General features: G+C 37.4%; 2 protein-coding genes across 5 annotated transcripts in view; one reads left to right on the forward strand and one right to left on the reverse strand.

Moving 5' to 3' along the window:
• Positions 1-52: 52 nt before the first annotated feature.
• Nif3l1 (NGG1 interacting factor 3 like 1) overlaps positions 53-24,695 on the forward strand; it is a 43,337-nt gene continuing 18,694 nt past the window's right edge. Inside the window, exons 1-8 of one of the 3 annotated variants that reach the window (XR_013344388.1) lie at positions 53-286; positions 1,198-1,708; positions 2,793-2,955; positions 5,842-5,968; positions 8,630-8,768; positions 10,841-10,924; positions 16,738-16,871; positions 21,710-21,779. Coding sequence is in view for 2 of the 3 variants with exons in the window: in XM_026405330.2 (XP_026261115.1) it covers positions 1,273-1,708; positions 2,793-2,955; positions 5,842-5,968; positions 8,630-8,768; positions 10,841-10,924; positions 16,738-16,922 (1,134 nt within the window). In the remaining variant the exon portion in view is untranslated. Of the gene's footprint in view, positions 287-1,197; positions 1,709-2,792; positions 2,956-5,841; positions 5,969-8,629; positions 8,769-10,840; positions 10,925-16,737; positions 17,993-21,709; positions 21,780-24,695 lie in introns of those variants that run through there. The other 2 variants (XM_026405330.2, XM_026405333.2) reach the window with 2 other exon arrangements.
• Orc2 (origin recognition complex subunit 2) overlaps positions 19,660-24,695 on the reverse strand; it is a 43,492-nt gene continuing 38,456 nt past the window's right edge. The window contains exons 16-18 of one of the 2 annotated variants that reach the window (XM_026405341.2): positions 24,206-24,267; positions 23,205-23,323; positions 19,660-21,362 (exon numbers count right to left, since the gene is read on the reverse strand). In XM_026405341.2, the coding sequence (XP_026261126.2) occupies positions 21,276-21,362; positions 23,205-23,323; positions 24,206-24,267 (268 nt within the window). In that variant the 3' untranslated portion in view covers positions 19,660-21,275. The remainder of the gene's footprint in view (positions 21,363-23,204; positions 23,324-24,205; positions 24,268-24,695) is intronic. The other variant, XM_026405342.2, reaches the window with a different exon arrangement.

Here is a 24,695-nt window from a genome sequence, read left to right on the forward strand (position 1 = left end):
TACCGGAAGTGACGTACAGGAGAGTTTCCGGAACCGGTGAGTAGTGGGCGATTTCAAAACTTACTGGGGTAGTTGTGCTCTTTGCCTCAAGTCGTGGTTAGGGTTGGTTGTGATTGTTTTGGAGTGCTGCCGAGAAAGAACATTAGGGAAAATAACTGTTTCGGCATACGAGAGACACTTTCTGGTCCTGACTCAAGAACGGCTGCCCTACCTGGCTCTTGTCCTGGAAAGGGCTTGAGGTGGCACTGAAATGAAAGTAGATGAAGTTATGTAAAGGGAACATTTTGTAGGTTGTAGCGCCCTACTGTTAACTAACAATAGCAAACAAGGCTTACGCTTACACTATCCCCTGCTTTATGTTTTGTTCGTTTCGTGTTACTGGGGATTGAGCCCAGTAGGACTCTACCACTGAGCTACATCCCTAGATTTTTTTTTTATGTTTTATTTTGAGGCAGTGTCTCTAAGTTGCCCAGACTGGCTTTAATTTTGTGATCTGTGATCCTCCTGCCTCAGAATCTTGAGGAAATGGGATTGCTGATGCCTGATGATACTGAGATTTATCAAAGATAGTTCCTATTCTCCAGTAGCTTTAGCATAGAAGCTAAAAGAATTATAACAGTATGTCAATGTTATATTGGAGGGAGAAAGGCTTTATTTAGGAAGTTAAAGAGAGTTCGGAAGGGTAATACTTAAGAGTAATGGAGAGGTGATGAGGGTCTTTGAAGCAAGGTTGGGGAGAATAAAAACAAGGATATGAGCCAGTCCTGGTGGGGCATGTTTTTTTGGTCCCAGCAAATTGGTAGACTGAGGCAGGAGAGCAAGTTCAAAACCAACTTAGTAATACCCTGTCCCCAAATAAAAGGGACTGGCAATGTAACTTAGCGGGGAAAGTGAAACTGTGTAGTATCCCCAGTATCCAAAACTTAAACAAATCACCAAGGTATGGGAAGAGTGGAGGAGGAAGAAATGTACATTAGTATATTATATGTGAGGTTTTGCTAGGTGACATATTAATCTATTTGCTTATCCAGATGGCCTGCAGTGTAGGTTGGGTCTCCATTTTGTACATGAGAAAAAAGCTGTCAGATGTTAATGACTTACTTAGGCTATATTATGCTGGAAAGGGGCAGAGTCACTACTTGAAACCACGTCTGTATAATGACAGATATTTTTCCCACATGCTTTGATGCCTTTTAGGTCCAGACCTAAAGTGTTCCAGAGTACCATTTCCTGTATTTTGACTTCAGATACTCAGTTTTACCTGATTTCTGTATGTTATCATCTTGTGTACGCTTGGTTCCTGCAACAGTCCGGCTTGTCCAGTCTGGTATCTGCATTACTTCCCGTTCCTTCATGGATTTGAAGGCTCTTCTTTCCTCCTTGAATGACTTTGCTTCCCTCTCATTTGCTGAGAGTTGGGACAATGTTGGATTACTGGTGGAACCAAGTCCACCACATACTGTAAACATTCTCTTCCTGACCAATGACTTGACGGAAGAGGTAATGGAGGAGGCTCTGCAAAAGAAGGCAGATCTCATCCTCTCCTACCATCCACCTATCTTCCGACCCTTGAAGCAGATAACCTGGAAAAGCTGGAAGGAACGCCTGGTGATCCGGGCTCTGGAGAATAGGGTTGGCATCTATTCTCCTCATACAGCCTATGATGCTGCACCCCAGGGAGTCAACAACTGGTTGGCCAAAGGGCTTGGTGAGAAGCCTCTTGTTCTTTCATATTTAAAATTTTCCTACAAATATTTAGAAATTTTAAAATGTCTTTCCAGTAAAGTTTTAACTGTTTTAGGGGTGAAGGGACATCATGTTGCTGAAGTCTGGCCGTTAAATTGCATTTGAAAAACCAAACATTGTTATCCTTAATGAATAAGGAAAGCATAAGAACTCATCATTGTTAGGCAACTTCACAATTCTTCATTCATGTGATGCAGTGACTAGAACCCAGGCATTCAAACAGTGCTTGAATTGAAATTGAAAGCTGAGGCCTGTCCAGGATATACTTGGTATGTTAGTGACTGAGACATCGGAGTTTAATAATGTCCAGTGTAATGAGGGAATTCAGCATATGTGTTTTAGCTTTATTTTTGTAAGTTATTTTAAGATAATACTTTCTAATAAGCTTTTCTTGAGTGACTTTTTTTTAATATTTATTTTTTAGGTGTAGATGGACACAACACAATGCCTTTCTTTTTATGTGGTGCTGAGGATCGAACCGGGTCCCACCCGTGCAAAGCGAGCGCTCTCCTGCTGAGCCACAATCCCAGCCCCTTGAGTGACTTTTGATAAGTCATTGTGAGCTAAAGCTTTTATGATGAAACATCTCTAGTAATGTGTTCAACAGATTATGAACATTTGTCACCTGGAAAAAATGGGTACATTTTACATGGATAGATTTACCAAGCAGTAGACAATCTGTATCACCTAAAAAAAAAAAAAAAAAAAAAAATTCCACAAGTCAGTCTTTCTTGTCCAGTTTTTTCTGAAATTTAAAATACGGGAAAATATTTCAATAATGTTTCTCTCTCTCTCTCTTTGTGGTGCAAGAGATTGAACCCAGGACACTCTACCCCAGAACTGTATATATTCCCAGCCATTTTTATTTTTTATTTTGAGATAGTTCTTGTTTGGCTAAGTTGCCCAGGCTGCCCCTGAACTTGCAATCTTCATACCATGTAGCTAGAATTAAAAGTGTGCACCACTGTGCTTGGTTTGATTTTTTTTTTTTTAATCTTAAAAGAAAAACCAACAAGAACTTTAGTTTTCCACAATTTTTTTTCTAGGAGCTTGCACCTCCAGTCCTATACATCCTTCCAAAGCTCCCAACTACCCTACAGAGGGAACTCATCGAATAGAATTTAGTGTTAACCACAACCAAGACCTGGAAAAAGTCATGTCTGCAGTGAAAGGAATTGGAGATGTTTCTGTCACTTCTTTTTCTGCTAGGTACAATGTATTTTTCTCTTTTTTCTGTGTATTTATTGGTAAGTGTATTTATTGGTAAGTGCTTTCTTTGTTTTAATTTACTTTTTATTCTGATCTGTTATATATGACAGCAGAATGCATTACAATTCATATTACACGTATAGAGCACAATTTTTCACATTTTTGGTTGTATAAAAGTATATTCACACCATTTGTGTCTTTATATATGTAGTTAGGGTAATGGTGTCCATCTCATTCCACCATCTTTTTTACCCCCATGCCACCCCCCCTTCCTCTCCTACCCCTTTGTTCTATCTAGAGGTAAGTACTTTCTTACAAAGTCTGTAATTCTGTCTTAGCTTTCTATTGCTATGACAATATAACTAAGAGAAATCAGAGAAAGAGATTAATTTTGGTTCATGGTTTCAGAAGTTTCAGTCCATAATTACTGGGCTCCATTGTTTCTGGGCCTATGGTGAGGCACAACATCATGGTGGAGAGTGTGGGGGAACAGTGCTGCTCCCCTCATGGTGTAAAGGTCGGGCGAGCGTCGGAGGAAGAGACCACCAAGAGACTGTCTCATGCAACAGCAAAGGGTTTATTTGGGGACCAGCATGCTGGGACTCAGAGCTCACTTGAATAGAGCAAAGAGAGAGAGAGCCCTGAGAACAGCTTAAGCAGAGCTTATATACTTTCCTTGGAGAGGGCAGGGAGGGAAGTTACATTTTGCAGTTTGGCAGTTGGGGACAGCACATTCTGGGAACAAGATTAGCAAACAGTTCTTAAGATTTCAACAGTGTTTTGTTAAGCATATAGAAAAACGGAGTGACAAGTACCTATTTTATTAACCTTTCAATGGCAACAGCAAAGAAGAGAGAAAAAGGAAGGAGCCAGAGCCAGGGCCAAAATATACGACCCCAGTGATCCATTTCTTCCAAGTAGGCCCTGCCTGTTAATATTTTTACCACTTCCCAATAGCCCATTGAGTTATGAATCCATAAATGAATTAATCTATTGATAAAGTCAGAGCCCTCCTGATCCAGTCATCTCCCAAAGGTCCCCACTGCTCCATTGTGGACTAATTCTTCAACACATGAGCCTCTGGAAGAGTCTTCAGGTCCAAACCATTATACTCTGATACTTAGGTTTGAAACAAAAATTATATTTTCCTGGCATTGGTTTACAAGCTGTGTGTTTCTCATGTGCCTGTGGGTTCCAGACAAGGTGAATTAATTTAATTGTTTTCAAAACAATTAAAATGGTAATATTTATTGAATATTTTCCACTTGGGAGGGATCATACCATACATTTTACATGTAGTATTTCTAATCCTCCTGGTAATGTTTAGGGGTAATTCTTTTTACTTTAGAGAATGCAGACAGACCCTGATAAATATGACTTTTTATTAAAATTGAAATCATTATATGAGGCTACACCAAAAAATGATCTCTGTAATGAGTGATTTTTTTTTTTTTTTTGTATTTTATTTAGAGATGGAGTCTCACTAAGTTGCTTTAGGGCCTTGCTAAATTGCTGAGGCTGGCTTTGAACTCGCAATCCTCCTGGCTTTGAACTCGCAATCCTCCTGCCTCAGCCTTCTGAGCCTTTGGGATTGTAGGAGTGTGCCAGTGCGCCTGGCTTAATGAGTGATTTTTTAAAAAGTATTGATTCCTTATTGTAAAGTCATCGAAAATATCTTGGAGTATTTCCAGAGAATTTTAAGAATCTCAAGAAAAATTATTCCTGGGACTTTGCAAAGATTTCAGCTGTGAATATCTTCTGCCATTTTTAAATACTGTATAAATACTTAAATTAAAAGAAAACTTAATTCTACAAATGAGGTATGAAAAATTGAAACAATACAATAGTCCCCTCTTCCTTCTACTCAATCCCAGTATCTTTAATTCAAGTTGTCTTTTCATTTGTTTATAGAGAAGTGGGTATCTTTTCAAACAGATGCAAGGACATGAAGAAATATATAGTTTTATTTTACATTGTTTTCATAAATAGTATGCTCTTTTTGTCTTAACAGCATGTCTTAAAAGATCTTTTCATTTATGTCTATACCATTCTTTTTAATTAATCTTTTTTTAATTGCTGTATAATGTCACTTATTATGATGTATTGCAGTTTCATTAAGCATTCTTTCTCTTATTGATGGACTTTTTAGTTCAGTTCAATTTTTCCATATTACAGTTCATATCTAGGTTTTACTATTTAATTGGGGCCCAGCTATTGTTTGTCCTTTTGAAGCACCACAGTTGATTCCAGTGTTGGCAGCTATGCTTCCGGGTTATGTTTTCTTTTCTTTCTGTTTTTGGTGGTGCTGAGGATTGAACTTCACACATGCTAGGCGAGCACTTCAACACTGTGCCACATCCTTAGCCCCCAGATTATATTTTAAGGTGTCCTTTAGTTTTAGAATTCTGTGATTATCAAAACATTTTGGTGCCATTTTTTGGGAGGAGGGAGGCTCTAGGGCATTACTGAGGGGGGAGGAAGGGAGAGTGAGTGAGAGAGAAAGAAAGGGGCCAGAGACAAAATATACCCTTTAAGGCTGTGCCCTCAGTGACCCACTTCCTTCAACAAGCCCCACCTCCTAAACTTTGAGGACATTTTGTTAGATAAATTCACAGCACCTCATCTAGATCTAACTGAATCAGAAACTTGGAAATAGGGCCCAGTACTCTGTTTTAATTATTCCTCCAGGAGATTCTGATGCGTGTTACAGTTTGAGAAACACAATTTTAGAACAAGGATTGGTTTGAGATGAAATGAGTTCTGTTGGTCAAATCCTTAGTTTCATTTAAATCTGCTCTATCATAGCTAATTTGTCAACTGTGGAATTTTAAAACTATATTATTTTTTTCTATCCCAAACCAATGAGTGATTTTTTTTTTTTTCTAGGATTGACAATGAAGAACAAACACGCATCAGTCTAAATTGTACTCAGAAGGCTTTGATGCAGGTTGTGGCTTTTCTCTCCCAGAACAGACAGCTTTATCAAAAGACTGAAATTCTGTCACTGGAGAAGGTAATAAAAGCATTTTGTGGGACTGGGATTGTTGCTCAGTAGTAGAAAGCTTACCTAGCAGATATGAGGCACTGATTCTATAAATAAAGGTCCATCAACATTTATACAAATATTTAAGAAAAAGTATTTTATATTTGATTTTACATTATGTGCATTTGTTCACAGCTTTTTTGAGGCCAAATCAATTAAAGAACTGCACTTATTTAATGTGTACCATTTGATGAGTTTCATTTTTCTGTATTTTTGTTGAACAAATATATTTTTATACTGTTGGATCAACAGTCCAGAAACGATTACTAAAAGAAGTACAAAGGGAGGAGCTGGGGGTATAGCTCAGTGGTAGAGAGCTTGCCTAGCATGTGTGAGGCCCTGGGCCCTGAGTTTCATCTCTAGTACCACACACACACACACAGAAAGAAGAACAAAAAGTGCAAAGTCGTCATGAGGATTTAATTTGAGAAAGGGAGATATTCCAAGAATAGGAAAACATTGGTATTTCCTCTGGGGCACAGACTTACTTAGAGGGGTATAGGTTTTGTGTTTTTGTATTACCTTCTTTAAACCGTTTCATTTACTCTGTTTTATTGGCAGATATACATGTAATATTGATTCCTTTACTTTACTTTCTGACTCAGAATGCTTTCTTTTTCTTTTTTTTTTTTGTACCTGGGATTGAACCCAGGGGTGCTTAACCACTGAGCATATCCCCAGCCCTTTTTTATATTTTATTTACAGACAGGGTCTCACTAAGTTGTTTAGGACCTTGCTAAATTGCTAAGGCTGGCCTTGAATCTGCAGTCCTCCTGCCTCAGCCTTTGGAACTGCTGGAATTACCTGTGTGTGCCACCATGCCTGGCTTCTCACAAGTATTTCAGATCTAATATATATAGTTTTGTATGTGTATGTGTGTGGGGGGTATATTGGATTGAATCCAGGGCCTTGTGGAAGTGCTGTACCACTGAGTTACATCTTCAGTCTTTTTTTCTATTTTTTTAAATGTTTTTAATAGAATAATAGGGTTCATTTTGACATAATCATAAATACATGTAACATTGTTTTTTCATTCTCAGTTTCCAGGACTTCTCCTTTCCCTTTCCTCCTTCCCGTTGATCCCCTTTCTCTGCTTGTCTATTTGTTTATTGTTTTTATTTAATTAGTGTATTGTAGATATACATAAAAAGGGAGTTCATTGAGATATATTCATATATGCATATAAGTGGGTCAGTTTCATTCTGCAGCTGCTCCTCTTTCCCAGCCTTCTTCCCTTTCCCTTGATCACCTTCATCCATTCCATTGTTTGCCTTTTTATTTTCATATCTCCCACCTCCTTTTTTCTCTTATTTGTCTCTAACTTCCACAAACGAGAAAACATTCAGTCTCTTAATTTTCTGAGTATGATTTATTTCCCGTAGCATGATGTTCTCAAGTGTCATTCATTTACTAGAAAATGATATAATTTCATTCTTCATGGCTGAGTAGAATTCCATTGTATAATATTACATATTTTCTTTATCCATTTATCTATTGACAGGCACCTACATTGGTTCTAGAACTTACCCAACCCTTTTTAAATTATATTTTGAGACAAGGGTTCAGTAAGTTGCCGAGGCTGGCCTTGAACTTGTGGTCCTCCCGCGGCAGCCTCCCAAGTCACTGGGATTACAGGCGTGCACCTGACATCAGGCTCCACTATATGAAAATATTGACCTTATTCCTGTTTCACCCCTTTATATCCTTTTTTTAAAAAAATTATTTTCAAATTTCCCCAACTTCTCCCTTTGTCCTGTAAATCCAAGCTCTGCAGATTCTATCCCCATATTTATAAAATGTTTCTCCTCTTTATAAGCTCTATCAGCTGAGAGCTTCTACAGCTAAACTCTCATCTGCCTCCTTTGGGATATTAGTAGTCTCCTCACTGGGTACCTGCTGTGGCCTAAGAAGACTTCTTAGCATAACACAGGAAGACCTTACTGCTCCAGCTTCCTCTGCTTTCCCAGCATCTGCTGTGCACATCAGCCATACTTTCTGTTGTTGGATCTGCCCTCACAATGTGCTGCTGTCTTACATCTTTGATGCCTTGTACATGTTCTTTCAGTTTAGAATGCCCTTCCACATCTCATTCTACTCCTCTATTACCACACTTCACTTGACATCACCCCTTTTGAACTCCTTTCTAGTTTTTCTGTAGGACCCAAGTCTGTGTTAGACCTTCTTAAATTAAAATTTTACCCCAAGACCCAGCTTAATTAAGTTGTCATTTCTTTGTGGTTCCCTAACAATAGCACCTACCTTGTACTTAACCCACTTTTATTATGATTATTTAATTAAACATATGCCCTCTTGGAAGGCTCTAAACTCCTAGTAGTTAGAATGTTTTTGCCTCCCCTGACTTTATCCTGGAATGTGCTACAGTAAGTTCATAAAGTGCATATTTTTTTTTTAAATTTCAGTTAGTATTTACTATTTTGAAAGTTTATTTTTTAGGACTGATATTGGCTAGTCTTTGGGGGGTTTTTTTTGAGGCAAGTTCTCTCTATGATGCTGAGGCTGGCCTCAAACTTGTAATCCTCCTGCCTCAACCTCTCAAGTTGCTGGGATTATAGGTGTGAGCCATCAAACCTGGCTTGATGGAAAGTGTTTCTAATTTGTGTTTCTCTTCAGCCTTTGCTTCTGCATACTGGAATGGGGCGATTATGCACACTGGATGAATCTGTCCCCCTGGCAACCATGATTGAACGTATCAAAAGACACCTAAAACTGTCTCATCTTCGCTTAGCTCTTGGTGTAGGGAGGACTTTAGGTAAATATGTTTCCTTCATTTATTCAATACACTATTGGTGACCATGGACAAAGGTTAAAACTCTTGGTTTTATTAATAAGTGATAAAGAACATGTTAGCAGCTTATGGGAAATGATTGGCTTACTTTGTTGATCAATGTGGGCTAGGTTACTGTGGAATACAACTCACTGGCTTAAACAGTGAGATTTCTTAGTCCTACCATGTTCATCGAAAGTCAGCAGGGGAACTCTGTTCATTATAGGACCAGTTGCTGTTGCGCAGAGAGAAAGAGAGAAGGGTGTTAAGTCATTAATTAAGAATAACAGGTTGGAAATGGTATGTGTTAGGTCTGCTCAGTCCAGTGTCCAGAATTAGTCACACTATCCAATAAAACCCAGAGAGGACATAAAGTGCAGTCCCATCATATGCCAGGATGAGAGCTGGACTCATGACTGCTACAATAACAATATAAAATTTTGACATTTTGCAAGAAGGGTGATATTTTAAATTTAAATTTTAAAATTGATCTAGTGAAGTTCAGTTACTGATTCTGTAGCTAATGCCTTTTCTTCTATCTTTTCCCAGTACTTTGGGAAAAAAAATAATGATGAGACATTTATGGGATAGCTGCAGTGAGGGCAGCACTATAATGAGTGTCTGTTCTAAGTATGTGAGCTCCCATTGCAAAATCAGGTGCACAGTGGTTGTGAGTGTGGATCTTGATGTCAGACAACCTGGGTTCCAGTTTCTTCTATTTGCTTTGTGACTTTTTTTTTTTTTAAAGAGAGAGAGAGAGAGAGAGAATTTTAATATTTATTTTTTAGTTTTCGGTGGACACAACATCTTTGTTTGTATGTGGTGCTTAGGATCGAACCTGGGCCGCATGCATGCCAGGCGAGCGTGCTACCACTTGAGCCACATCCCCAGCCCATGCTTTGTGACTTTGACAAGTTATTTGACTCTTCTGTGCCCTGGTGGCCTCAGCTATAAAGACTGCATTAATGATGAAATAACTTATGTTTTAATGTAATCCATGTGACATGGCACAGTGTGACTCGCACACTTTAGAGTAAATGGTAGTGGCGTTGACTGTGTGGAAGGTATTATTACTCCCATTTTGTAGGAGTAATAATAGAGGCTCAGAGAGATAAGTAACTTACCTAAAAGGCACAGTTAAATCAAATGACTCCTGAGAATAAGTTCCAAAGAAAATGAATGATGGATGGGGTATGGCTTCAATCCAACCTCACAGCCCTACTTTGATACCATACGTTAACCAGGGGTGACTGCTCACAAAAACCTAAAAGGATTTTGGCTTGGAAATGTCTGTCATTTCACTTTTCAGAAGCTGAACTTTGAGGCTAAATACTGTATTAAACATATTTTCCAAATCCACTCATAGCAATCCTCTTTCCAGCTGACCCTTTTAGTTTCTCAGCTTCGAAAGAAACTGAAAGGAGAGCTAGTGCTGCCATCTTTTTCACTGTTGATCCAAGTGAAATTACTTGACCTGACAGCATTGCAACAAAGCCTAGAGCTGCACCATTAGTACTATTCAGAGTTTTGTAGGCTTGTGCAACCATATCCAAAGCAATGATTTGGGTTCATTAAGGATTAGTTGCCTATATTAAAAATGTTTTTAAGCTGGGCATGGTGGTAAATGTCTGTAAACCCAGCAGCTGGGAGGCTGAGACAGGAGGATTGCAAGTTCAAAGCCATCCTCAGCAAAAGCGAGGCACTAAGCAACTCAGTGAGACCCTGTCTTTAAATAAAACCAAAATAGGCCTGGGCATGTGGCTTAGTGGCTGAGTGCCCCTGAGTTCAATCCCTGGTAACCGTCCTCCCCCCAAATGTTTTTAAGTCAGCAGGCATGATTCATATACTGATGATGATAACAGGAATGTAATCTGCATTACATTGGGTAATTATAATATTATAAATTATAATATTAATGTATATTATACAAATATATAAATATTATATATTTATATAATACAAATATATAAATTATAATATTACAAATTATAATATTAAAGTGAAAGGGTTTTATAAAATATTGATCTCTCTTTCCAATTTTCTTTATTTTCCTTAAGTGTCCCAAATCAAAGTCGTGGCCCTGTGTGCTGGATCTGGGAGCAGCGTTCTGCAGGGGGTAGAGGCTGACCTTTACCTCACAGGTAGGACAGCCTTAAGCTCTCTTTCTCAACTTTGCTTTATTTTTTTACAAATTCAGAAATAGCAGATTCTGGAACAGTACTGAATATTTTTTGAACTTGAACTACATAGGAACTATACAAGAATTGGGGGCACACTGTATTCTTGGTGTAGGATAGAAGTAATTTAATCATTTATTATTAGTTTATCAAAAATTGATAGAGCATTTTTGTAGTGTACTTTCTTCCTCAACTTGATTTCTCTCTGATATCATGTCAGTTAATAGAACACTTTGTTACCTTGACAATGGCTCCTCCTTTTTTAAAAAAGAATTTATTTTGGCTGAGTGTAGTGATGCACACCTGTAATCCCTGCAGCTCAGGAGGCTGAGGCAGGAGGATTGTGAGTTCAAAGCTAGCCTCAGCAACTGTGAGGCACTAGCAACTCAAGTGAGACCCTGTCTCTAAATAAAATACAAAATAGGGCTGGAGATGTGGCTCAGTGGCCAAGCTTCCCTGAGTTCAATCCCCAGTACCAAAAAAAAAAAAAAAAAAATGTTGTTTTCCAGGGATAGATCTCCTTGTGGTGCCTAGGCTGGACTTGAACTCTTAGGCTCAGTGGATCCTCTTGTCTCAACCAAGAAGCTGAGACTAAAAAAGTGCAACCAGTGAAAATGGTTCCTCTTACTCAGCCCCATAATTAGTCAGCAAGTCCTATCAGTTCAACTGCCAAAGTCTTTCTAGAACCTTTTCCCTTTTTTCTAGGTATCATCTGCTACCTGATATACTGTCTCAAGCCTTTAATCTTATCTTCCTATGCTCCACCTCCAATTTTTTAATGATATATTTATTTATTTATTTTGGTACCAGGGATTGAACCCAGAGGTGCTTAATAACTGAGCCACATCCCTGGTTCTTTTTATTTTTATTTATTTATTTTTTTAAAAGAATTTTTTTTTAGTTGTAGTTGGGCACAATAACTTTATTTATTTATTTTTATGTGTTGCTGAGGATCAAACCCAGGGCCTTACATGTGCTGGGCGAGCATTTTACCACTGAGCCACAACCCCAGCCCCAAGTTCTTTTTATTTTTTATTTTGAGACAGGGTATTGCTAAATTACTTAGGGACTCTCTAAATTGTTGAGGCTGGCTTTGGATTTGCAATCCTCCTGCCTCATCCTCCTGAGCCTCAGGGATTACAGGAGTGCATTACCATGCCCAGCTCAAAATTAACTTGAAAGGACAAATTTCATAGTGTTATTATCCAGGTTTTAAGGCCTTTGATGATTTCTTTTTTTTGGACCAGGGATTGAACTCAGGGGCACTGAGCCACATACCCAGCCCTATTTTGTATTTTATTTAGAGACAGGGTCTCACTGAGTTACTAAGTACCTCACCATTGCTGAGGCTGGCTTTGAACTCAAAATCCTTCTGCCTTAGTCTCCCAAGATGCTGGGATTACAGGCATGCACCATCACACCTGGCTTGGTGATTTTATTCATCTGTTTTAGTGAAGACTAAGACATTGCATCCTTTGCCATATATCCTTTTCTTATGCTCTTTTCTCTGCCTAGAATACCTTTTCCTTGTCCTTTTCTTTGTATTTGTGATGATAAACCCAGAGATCTCCTCTGTAAAGCTTTTGCTGACATTGTCTTGCTCCTGCCCCTCTTGGAGTCCTAATCCTTTGTTCTTGACCTCTAATGTACATTTCAGTTGGACAGTACATGATTATTTGTCTGACTTCTAGGCTTTCTACTCTGTCCTTGAGATACAATCTAAAAGATACTGGTTACTTTTCTTTTTGTGGTGCTGGGGATTGAACCCAGGGCCTTGTGCATGCAAGGCAAGCACTCTACCAACTGAAATATATCCCTAGCCCCGGGTTAATTTTTATTGAAATAATATTTTGACCTAGTTACTACTAAGGAATATGACCAAACTTAGCCCATCATTCCTTCAAAGGATTTGGAGGTGTTTGGAGGCCACGCTTTGTATACTTGTTGCTACCAACTGTATTTTCACCTCTGCTCCTCCTTGAATTTAGCACAAGTAAGTCAAAGAATTGTTTTCCTACTTCTGGGGCTGGACTGTATGGTCTTCACCCTCTGACCATTCCTGTGGCTTCTTCTATGCCTGTCCTGCCCCACACCCGGGCCGTATTACCTAGTGCACTATTTCACAAAGGGTGCTGTACTCCAAGTATCATGGCTTCCAGATGTAGAGAGGTGCAGTGTCTGAGCAAGTCTGATGTGATTGCTCTGAGACAATAAGTTGAAAATGTATTTGACCATTACCTATTTACTATTCTTCTAAAAATATAAGATTTTTAGAACCTTCATATTCACACATATTCATGCCAGATTGAAATAAACTTTCAATATATAGGCGATTTAACTGATTATCTTATAGTATGACATGTGCCTATTTTAAAAATTAATTTTGGGCTGGGGCTGTAGCTCAGTGGAAGAGCGCTTGCCTAGCATGCACATAAAAAAACAAAAAGCCAGTAAATTAAAGGCACTGTGCCCATCTACAACTACAAAAAATAATAATAATAATTATTATTTTAACTTTTTACTTGAAGGCATTCAGACCCATAGAAAAGGTACAAAATAGTGTAATAAACTCCTGTATGCCCTCCACCTAGATTACTAATGGTTATACATTTTGTCATATTTTTACATTCTGTTTTTTTTTGGGGGTGGGTATTAGGGATTGATCTCAGGGGCACTCAACCACTGACCCACATCCCCAGTCCTATTTTGTATTTTATTTAGAGACAACATCTCACTGAGTTACTTAGAGTCTTGCTTTTGCTAAGCCTGGCTTTGAACTCATGATCCTCCTGCCTCAGCTAGGATTAGAGACATGTGCCACCACACCTGGCACAGTTTTACATTCTTTATGTATACATTATGTACATATTACATTCATGTGTGTGAGTATGTATATACAGGGTAAGTATCCAAACTGCTTGAAATAAGAAGTGTTTTGGAATTTTGGAATATTTTGGATTTTGGAATTTTGCATATACTTAATGAGTTAATATCTTAGGGATGGAACACAGAAATTTTTTTTTTTTTTTTTTTTTTTTTTTTTTGTGGTACTGGGGTTTGAACCCATGGCCTTGTGCATTCGAGGTAAGGACTCTACCAGTTGAGCTATATCCCCAGCCCTGGAACACAGAATTTATTCATGTTTCATATGCATTTTATCCACATGGTCTGAAGGTAATTTTATACATTATTCTTAGTATATCTCCATATTGATTACAACCATTATTTGAGGTCAGGTGTGGAATCATCTACTTGTGGCATCATGTTGGCAGCACTGAAAAAAGTTACACATTTTCAAATTAGTGATGCTCACCCTGTATAAGTATGTATAATGTGTTAGTATGATAAAATAAATATCCACATGTGTATTTATGTATTTCCTTCCAAACCATTTTATAGTAAATCAAAGATGTGATACCACTTCACCCTTCAATAAATAATCTAAGAACAAAGATATTCTTTTATATAACTATGAAAAGTTATTGAGTTTGTGAATTTAATATTGTTAAAACATATATTATATGCAGTCATATTAAAATTTTCTGGTTGATCAAAATTTATAGCATTTCTTTTTTTAGTGGGGGGGTAGGGACTGAGATTGGGGAGGACTGGGATTGAACTACCACTGAGCCACATCCTCAGCCCTTTTTATTTATTTTGAGACAGGGTCTCACTAAATTCTTGAGGTTGACTTTAAACTTGTGATCCTTCTTCCTCAGCCTCTTGAGCCCCTGGGATTACAGGCAGCCATGCGCCATCATGCACGATAGCTTTTGTTTTTTTGCTGATCCATGTTCTTCAGTCTGGAATAGTTCCTCAGCTTTGTCTTTATAGCATTCTGTTAGGTCTTTATGGGTAAAATACTGTAAAGATCAGCAAATGGAAGCTGTCACGTTACAAACCAAATTATTTCTTGTTAGTCTCTTTTACTCTCCTTTTGCTTATTCTTTCCCATTGTGCCAGGCTTTTCTTTCCTTTGGCCTCTACTCTTAATACAGGGTCCTCCTGATTTTCCCACTTTTGTGCTTTCTCTAGCCTGTGAGTTCATGATATTCTGGGCAGCCAAGCTGTCTTCCCCTAAAACATGGCTTTCAACCTGGTCACTTTAGTGTCTTTTTCTACTTTTACTTTATTTTCACTTTTATAGAGTAAGATTTTTGAAAAGGTTCTTGAAAACAAACTACTTCTAATAGTGAAATGATACATATTGGTAGAGAATTGAAAATTATTGTAAATAAAACTACTCATTTTCCCCCTAAAAAAACTTTCTTTTTAATTTTATGGCTATATAAATATAGTTTAAAATTATGTTTTTATGAGCATCCCAAATTGTGTACACTATATTTTTGCTATCAAATTCAAAGTCATCATTTGCTCACAAATATCCTGATGAGATAGCACCACTGACATGATGCCAAAATGGAAACTTCCACACTTAGCTTCATGTAACAGGTCACAGTCAAAACACAGTTGTACTAAAATATTATATAAAACTACTTTCATGCCATGTGTATAAGGTATGTGAAATATTTCCTATTTAGTCTTGGGTTCCATCCTTAAGATATCTTACATATTTATGTAAATATTTCCACATGAAAAATCCCAAATCTAAAACACTTCAACATTTCTGGTCTCCTGGTTTTTTGTTTTGTTTTGTTTTTGTTGTTGTTTTGGTACTGGGCATTGGACTCAGAAGCACTTAACCACTGAAGCACATCCCTAGCCCTTTTTGGTATTTTATTTAGAGACAGGGTCTCATTGAATTGCTTAGTGCCTTGCTAAGACTGTCTTGAACCTGAAACCCTCTTGCCTCACCCACCCAAGCTGCTGGAATTATAGGTGTGTGCTATTGTACCACACCCAGCCCAGCATTTTGTATAAAGGATACTATGCTTATTTTTTTTTAATAAATCTAGAAATATCTTTAAACTTGTTTCATCCTTATGAGTAGACTGGGGTTGATTGTGAAAATATTGGTGCTCATAACTTGGGGGAAGTATACCTGTGATTTTCCCTTCAGGTGTTATTGCTTTCCTAAGAAGGGGACTTCCTGAAAGTGTTGTTTTACTTAGCAGTGGTCATTTATTTTATTGTGAAAACACTTTCAGTGTGTGTTCTTACAGATATGGTTTTGGTTGGATATACTAGATTAGAGATTTACTGCTATGATTTAATGTGCTTTATGTCCTCCCAAAGGTTCGTGTGTTAGGATCTTGGTCCTGAGAGTGGTATTATTGGGAGGTGAAGGAACCTTTGGGAAGTGGGGCCTAGCGGGTCTTTGGGTCATTGGAGGTGTGGTCTTAGAAGGTAGTTCTTGTGTGATCCCTTGAGTTCTCTTGAGAGGATTGTTGTAAAATGAGGAAGCCTGGTGCTCGAGATGTCTTCCCTGCTCTAGGTTTGAGGTGTGACCACTTTTTTGATCCCACATAAGCTCCTACCATTACCATCCACACCAGGAGATGATGCATCCAAGGGATGGCCCTCACTATAGAGCCTGCACTAAGCTATTTGGCCTGAATCTCCAAAATTGTGAAATAAATAAACCTTTTCGTAAATAGGCTGTGTCAGTTATTTCATTATATTGATATAAAGCTGACTTGCTTGGGGTCTTCCCAGAGGAAGTAAGAGAATTTTCAGTGGGATGGCCTCTTTTCACACTGAGGGTCATGTAAGAAAACTATAGTTTTCTTTATTTATATGTAGTTACATGTATTACATTTACCTCATACAGAATTTCATGTCTAATATTTAAGAATTTGTTTTTTCCTTTTTGTTAGGTGAAATGTCTCATCATGATGTTTTGCATGCTGCTTCCCAAGGAATAAGTGTCATCCTTTGTGAACACAGCAACACTGAACGAGGCTTTCTTTCTGACCTTCAAGATATGCTGCGTGTGCACTTGGAGAATAAGGTTGATATTATCCTCTCAGAGACAGACAGGGACCCACTTTGTGTTGTATAACACATACAGGAACATAAGGATGACACAATCTAAAAATAATTTGGATTGAAACTCAAGATGTATAACTTAAGTTAGTGGTATTGGGATACTTCCAAAGGAGAATCTTACAATGTATTATCATCTTTGATTTGTTAATCTGGTTCACCGAATGTTTTATAGCTCATAAGGTAAAAACCGAAATGTAACTACCATATTAAAGAACTCTATAAAAAATTACTAAATTATGTTTACTTAACATTCTTGGGAAGTAGCTCAAGTAATCATTGTATTAAACTGTAGATAGGATATGCCAATCTAGAAATTTCTGCCTTTGCAGAGCTTTAAACATACAAAGATTTTTGTAAATATTACCATCCCACACCAATAGGTTGCTGTCTCTCACTATGGTGATAGTCCACATTATTCCTTGAGTGCATATTTCTCACTTTACTCCAGAGGCATCACATTGCCCTTACTCTCCCTTAAATATGTATCTGCTTTCTTAAATAAACCACTGTTTATGCCTTTGAAAAACATATTTATATAAGCTTTAAAAGCTTGGGTTTGAATATTTATTTATAGGAAGCAGCCTCTTTGTGGTGGTAAGGTCTATTCATGTGTAACTATTCCTAGATGCACCTAGATTCAAATCTCCCAAATGCGTGTCAGGATTTGTTTTGCCTTTTTTGTTATTCAAAGTGAACATTTTTCAATTTATTGCTTCTCCAGGTGACTTATATGTAATTTTATTAGTATACAAAATGATGCTTGTCTCTCAAAATAATATTGATGATACCTTATTAATTTTATGCCAGGTGCTCTGCTGAGTCCTTTGTAAACATTAACTTTTCAAGCCTTATAAACAAGCATATAGGTATTATACTCATTTTAAAATTGAGGAAACTGACACAGGTTAAGTAATTTTCCCAAGGTTGCTTAGCTAGGAAGTGGTGGAGTTAATGTAGGCAGTCTGGCACCAAGCCCTCTGGCTTAATCACTTCTTAAACACATTTACAATGAAATTGATAGAAGCAGCCTGGAAGAAACCCATTTTTGCTGTGATTTTTCTTTGGATAGTATGTTGAAAAGTATTTACAATTTTTCTTCTGAGCAAGTTGCTTTGATAATGATAAAAGCAGATCTTTTAAAGTATTGTCCAACATGTCGGATTTTACATTCCTTTTGTAGGTTACTTTTTCTAACCAATCTATCTCCCCAAGCACTTAGGATCCTAACTTAGAAATTGTTCAGTGGCTCTCCTCTAACTTTGATCCACTGAAGAAATAATGTTTGGCCTGAGTCTTGTGAAGTGCCCCAATTATAAATGGAGGAGGAGCCAAGAAAAGAGGGTGAGGAAAGAATGGGTAGTGTCAGAACCAAGGAGAAAGCTTCAAATGGATGATCAACACTATCAAAATGGAGAGAATGAGTTAGTAGATCACCTTTGAGGGATTATCTAATGGTATTTGATCCAGTCAGTCATCATTTGCCTTCTGGGCCTAAAACACATGGGGGTGCATAGATCAGAAATTTGGATGGTAATTATAAGCTAGGGAAGGTTTTCTGGGAGTAGATTAGAATTCAGTCACTAAGAACAGCTTGAACAAATGTACATGGGAGAGAAATAGCACAATATACTGGAAAGCCCAAGTAATTAGTTCATTATTAATTACTTAGAAAGCAGGAGGCACTGGCTCAGAAAGCTGAGACAGAAGGATTACAAATTCAAGGCCAGCCTCCGCAACTCTGGAGCTCTAAGTAACTTAGTGAGACCCTGTCTCAAAAAAAATAAAAGGAACAGCCATGCACAGTGGCACAAACCTGGTTAATACCTGTGGCTCAGAAGCTGAGGCAGGAGGATGGAGGGTTCAAAGCCAGCCTCAGCAACTCATTAACAAGAGCAAGACCCTGTCTCTAAATTAAATACTAAAAAGGCTGGGGATGTGGCTCAGTGACTAAGCGCTCCTGGGTTCAATCCTCAGTATAAGTAAATAAAATTAAAAGCACTAGGAATGTAGATAAGTGATAAAATGCCCCTGAGGCAGGGTAAGGGGTGAGCAGGAGACAGGAAGGTATAGCCATGTAGCCACAGAAGAAGAAAGCCTGGAACCAGACAAAGTGGTGCACACCTGTAATCCCAGCAACTCAGCAAGCTGACAGGGTGATTCCATGTTTGATGCCAGCCTCAGTGGGTAAGCATTCCTAGGTTGCCCTGTGTCAAAACAAAAAAAAACAAACAAAAAAAGCAAGCTTGGGTTCAGTGACTCTTAAACCCTTTTTTCTTTTGAGCACACAAAAATGATGTGATTTCATCTGTGATGATGGCAATATCTCATTTAGTTGGAGGTTTTGGTAATTTTCTTGGATAGAGCTCTAGAAATGATTAATGGGTCAAAGAATGTGTTTATGATTGGATATTCTTTTTTAAAAAAATAGTTTTTTTTAGTTGTAGTCGGACACAATATCTTTATTTTACTTATTTATTTTTATGTAGTACTGAGGATTAAACCCAGCGCCTTGCACATAATAGGCAAGCACTCTACCGCTGAACCGAAATCACCATCAGTGGGGAAGAGGGAGGGTAGTCAGGACATAACTGCTGGACCTTAAGGAACCAATGATGCTGATACAAGTTAATGATGAACATATGATGATTCTGCCAAGATCATCAGTGTTTTGTCAGATGAACTAAAAAAATTTTTTGAAACTACTTTGAGATATTTTAGTAAGAAAACAGCACTATAAATTTAAAAAGGTGATTCTATCCAAATTGGCTTTTTATTAATAGTAAATTCTATTGACACATACTGCTTGCAAATAGTATAAACACAAAAATTACAAAAATAAACCAGTAGATATTTAAAGGCAAATGCAAAAATTTGCACATTAGATTATTAAAGGTTTTATATAGTTTTTATACTGTTAACAGTTGTCAAAACTAGATATATTAAGCAAAAAAGCAAGGTGCAAACCAGCAAGTACATTAGTTACCATTATGTTTTTGAAAGAGAAAGACATATTGTTACATGTGCATAGATTACCTCTGGAAGAATACTTAAGAAACTGCTATCAGCGGTTACCTAAAGGACCAGGGATTAGGAAATGGGAAAGAAATTCACTTTCATTGAATATCCTTTGGTACTATTAAATTATTTAATCTCATATTCAGGTATAAATTTGTTCACATATTTTGGTTAGTAGTTATATATGAGACTAAATCCTTAATAAGTGGACTTAACATGAAATTAATTATATGAAAAAACTTCCAAATATTTCTGGAAATATTTTCATGAAAAAGGTTTACAGGATAAGAAATAAGAAAAACTGATGCACTGAAGACTTTATTACAATGATATTTAAATGAATTTCATTTTCAGGTGTGACATATTTCAGGGGGTTTGTATAATCTATAAGCTAAGCTTGACCACTGTTGTCAGCTTATAGATAATAAGAAAAGCTTTTGTAAATATCTAGGAGGCTTGAAATTGTCACTTTAACAAAAAATGGAAGTATCTTACAGTGAGATTAATGTCTACTTGACAGAGAAACCAACATTTTCAGCCAACCACTAATACACTATTGTCAATATACAAGAATAATGAAATGTTTTATTTTGTGTTCTGAAAACAATAACTAAGTCAGGATTCAGTTTCTTTAGCCTGGTTTCTCACTTGTATCATAAAGGTCAAGGTCATGGCTAAGATAATGACTTTTCCAAATAAGATCTATAGTTGATTTGTTTTCTAAGTTGGGTATATACCCTATACCGTCCTTATGCTTATCTCACTTTCCCAACTGAATAGTATTACCCCCCTACCAAGTATGTAGCCTAAATTCAAAAGGAGAAAGGCAGATCACCTACTTCTTCTCCCCCAGACCTTTTCTTAAATTATTTCACAAACAGCAAGAAATGATCTATTGTCTCCACTCATCTGTTCCGAAACAAAGAACACACTTCTGTGATGCCTGTCTTTGTATTTCTGTGCTCTGGAACAAGCACACTTACAATCAGCTCCAGGAGTGTTAAAAGGCCCTCAAAAAATTAGGAATAATATCTTTAGTAGAAAAGAATTCAAAAGCATCCAGTTCCAAATAGTCCCTGAGCACACTGATCATTCCAGCAAGAAGTCTCCAGAGAGGTAATGAGTGAAAGGCACATTTTCTGCAATTCAAGGACCACTTGCATAGTACTAGAGATGGTACACCAGCCAGGCTAATCAAAAGATCTAATTGATGACATATCCTCTCCTAACGTTGAATCTTATTATATGCTGGAAAAATAATCTAATGTTGGATGTAAACAACACTTTCGACTAGAGTGGCAGCTGGGTACAACAACCCTTCCAATGGAAGATTCAAGAGTAAAAGATAGCTTCAAGCCTCCTCTTCTTCCTTTTCCAAGAAATCAATCAATGTTCCATTGTCAACAGGAATTAACAAATATTCTACTCCATCAGTTCCCTAAAAGACACAAGAACACCATTAATGAAGTGGATTTGATTCTTTGATATAGTGTTTTAAAGAAATACCCAAATATAAAAAGGCAAAAGGACAAACAGGCATATTTATGTATTTTAAAACATTGAGTTATGGTTAAACCATTTTACCAGGAAAGAAAAACTAAATAGAGTGGGGTAGGTGGGTAGATATTTTCTTCACTGAGCTTTAGATCCTTTATCCTCCTGCCTTCTCCATAACCTGATTCCTGATTTCTCTGTTCTTTTTTCCTTTCAATAAGATTCTTTCCACTGGCTTTTAAACACATTCAGGTATCTCTCTCTTTTTTAAAAAAAATATTTATTTTTTAGTTTTCGGCGGACACAACATCTTTATTTGTACGTGGTGCTGAGGATCGAACCCGGGCCGCATGCATGCCAGGTGAGCGCGCTACCGCTTGAGCCACATCCCCAGCCCGGTATCTCTCTTTTTTAAAATAGATTTCATTAGGTTCCTTCATTCCTCTCCAACTACTGCCCTACTCTGTTATCTTTCCAGAGAGAGAGCACTGTCTATATATGCATGTGTGTGTGTGTGTGTGTGTGTGTATATATATATATATATATATATATATATATATAATCTGTTTCTTCATTTATCACTCCACATAGTCCAACCTAGCTACTGCTCCTGTTATATGTCATTCTGCTAAGGAATTCCATATTCCTAAATCCCACAGATATTTTCAATCTTCATCTTTTTGGCCTCTCAGCAACATTTGACTATTATTCTCTCTTCCTTAAAAATACGCTACTCTTGGATTCTCTGACACCTTGTTTTTTTTTTTTCTCTTCTCTCTGGCTGTTTTCCTTACCTCTCGAGGTTTATCCTTGACCATTAAATTTAAGACTTCTTGGCTTAGTCACTGTCCCTCTATTCTCATTAAATGTCCTCATTCTAGAAGTCCCACCAATGCCTGGTTTCAATTACAATAGGATTAAACTGGAATTTGTATGTCCAGCCTAGGTTTTTCCTCTGGTTTCTTGCTCTAGGTATCCAACTACCTAATTCACACTCCACTTGGGAAACACAAAGAAAAAACCAGAGTTAAAGTCTAAACTTACTAAATTCATTAGCTTATGATCTGTATCCCATAAACATTACTTTTCCAGTTTCTCATCAAATGATCCCACTATCTCTGGCTATGCAAACCAGAAACCAGGAATCACTCTTGACATTTTCCACATCTAATTTTTCATCAATTCATGTCAATTCTGCTTGCCAAGTATATCTTGAATCCAACTACTTTAAGCTCCATCAGAAAGCAGTTAGGATTTTGCTTATTACTATAACTTCATACCTAATCTAATATTTGATATATAGTTTATCAAATATATAATATACTGAACTAATTAGAGAGAAAAGAATTATTTGATTCATATTATATTTCTAATGGCCTATTACTTTGGACTAGAACTTATACACAGTATTCTTCTCTGCAGTGAAGCAGAGTTCTTCTTTTTCTTTTTTTTTTTTTTTTTGAGAGAGAGAGAGAGAAGAGAATTTTTTTAATGTTTATTTTTTAGTTCTTGGCGGACACAACATCCTTGTTTTGTATGTGGTGCTGAGGATCGAACCCGGGCCGCACGCATGCCAGGTGAGCGTGCTACCTCTTGAGCCACATCCCCAGCAGAGTACTTCTACATGTCTCTTTTTACAGAACTAAGATGGCACATACACTAAAGGAATCCTTGTGGCCCACCATGGAAACTGTTTCATACTCAGGTCTGAGTCAAAGATATACTTATCCAAAGTAAATGATATGTACTTCTCCTGGTACATAATCCTAAAACAGCAGAATCTTACCTTCTTTGTTCTTATAAGTTTGTGGTCCCTGAATTCAGTTAACTGGGCTCGGAGTGTCAAATCACTATTGACAAGGAATGCTTCCCGACACTGCTGGTAAAAATCTTGAAAAGAAAGTCCTAAAGAAATCGAAAGGAGATGTGAACATAAGTCTGCATTTAAGATGTAACCCATAAACAGATACCCATATCAAAGAATAGATAACAAAAGCGTTGCCAACATATTATGCCAAAGCCATCAATAAAGATTGATTTTTTAAAAAAGAAAAAAAAAAAACAAGCCAGGTGTGATGCTGCATGTCTCTGATTCCAGCTACTGGAGAGGTTGAGGCAGGAGGATCATAAATTTGAGGCCAGCCTGGTTAACATAGCAAGACCCTGTCTCAAAGTAAAATCAAAGAGCTGGGTATGTAGCTCACTGATAGATGTCCCCTGAGTTCAATCCCCAGTACCTGGCAAAAACAAACAAACAAAACAACCCATGGAAGAAGCAACCTTACCGGAGAGAAAACATTTTAGGTTTGCACCTGTGGCCTATACTTTTTAAAGAGAACTGAATGCTGAAAGTAGTTAATTATGACCAAGCAGAACATAAGCCTGTGGACATTCTATTTTTGCCTCCCACTCCTACCAATGGAGATTGGACCCAAGACCCCCTGCATGCTTTGAGGCAGGGTCTCAATAAATTAATTATCCAGCTGGCCTTGAATTTACCATCCTTTTGCCTCAGCCTCTTGAATAGCTGGGATTACAGGCCTTTGGTAGTAGGCCCAGGTACTGCAGCAGTTTTAAACAGGGTGAATAAAGTGACTTTAAAAAGGGAAGGAACTAATAAGTCATGAGAGCTGAACAATTAAATCTACTGTGTTAAGGACATACCCATCACAGAGCAACCACTTATTCACTACTTTGAGAAACTGCAGTTCTTTCACTAGATTCCACAAAAAAGGAATTTAAGTTAGGGGTAAAACAAAAGTTACACATGTATCAAATATTGGATACCAATGTATGAAGGGTTATCCTGGTTATCCAGCTGATACTTTATTAGTAGCCTGAAAATCCCCCTAAAGAAAAAAGAAAACAAACAGGAAGTCACATCTAGAATAAGAGCAAGAAATAACAGCTAGTAGTAAGACACACAAAGAGAACATCAAATATCTGGCTTGTCTGCATTATCTTCTTTCTATTCTTTTCTCTAAGGAGTATCATTCTTTTTGACTCATAGAAAAGAAGCTTTTTTAAATATAAGAGCATTTTCTTTTCTGACTGCAGATTAGTTCTCCTTATAGAAAATTTGGAATATATACCAACAACTAAAGAGGAAAATATCCTCCTAATCCTAAGATAATAGCCGCTAATATTAGGTGTAGAGATCATATTGAATATGCTGCTACATCAAATCTTTCTGGAGTGAGGCACCGTGGAAATATACAAATTAATACATTTATATACTGTATGCACCATTTTATCCTTCACCTTTTCAATTACTGAT

Source organism: Urocitellus parryii, chromosome 1 (genome assembly GCF_045843805.1).
Source record: "Urocitellus parryii isolate mUroPar1 chromosome 1, mUroPar1.hap1, whole genome shotgun sequence".
NCBI classification, from domain to species: domain Eukaryota; kingdom Metazoa; phylum Chordata; class Mammalia; order Rodentia; family Sciuridae; genus Urocitellus; species Urocitellus parryii.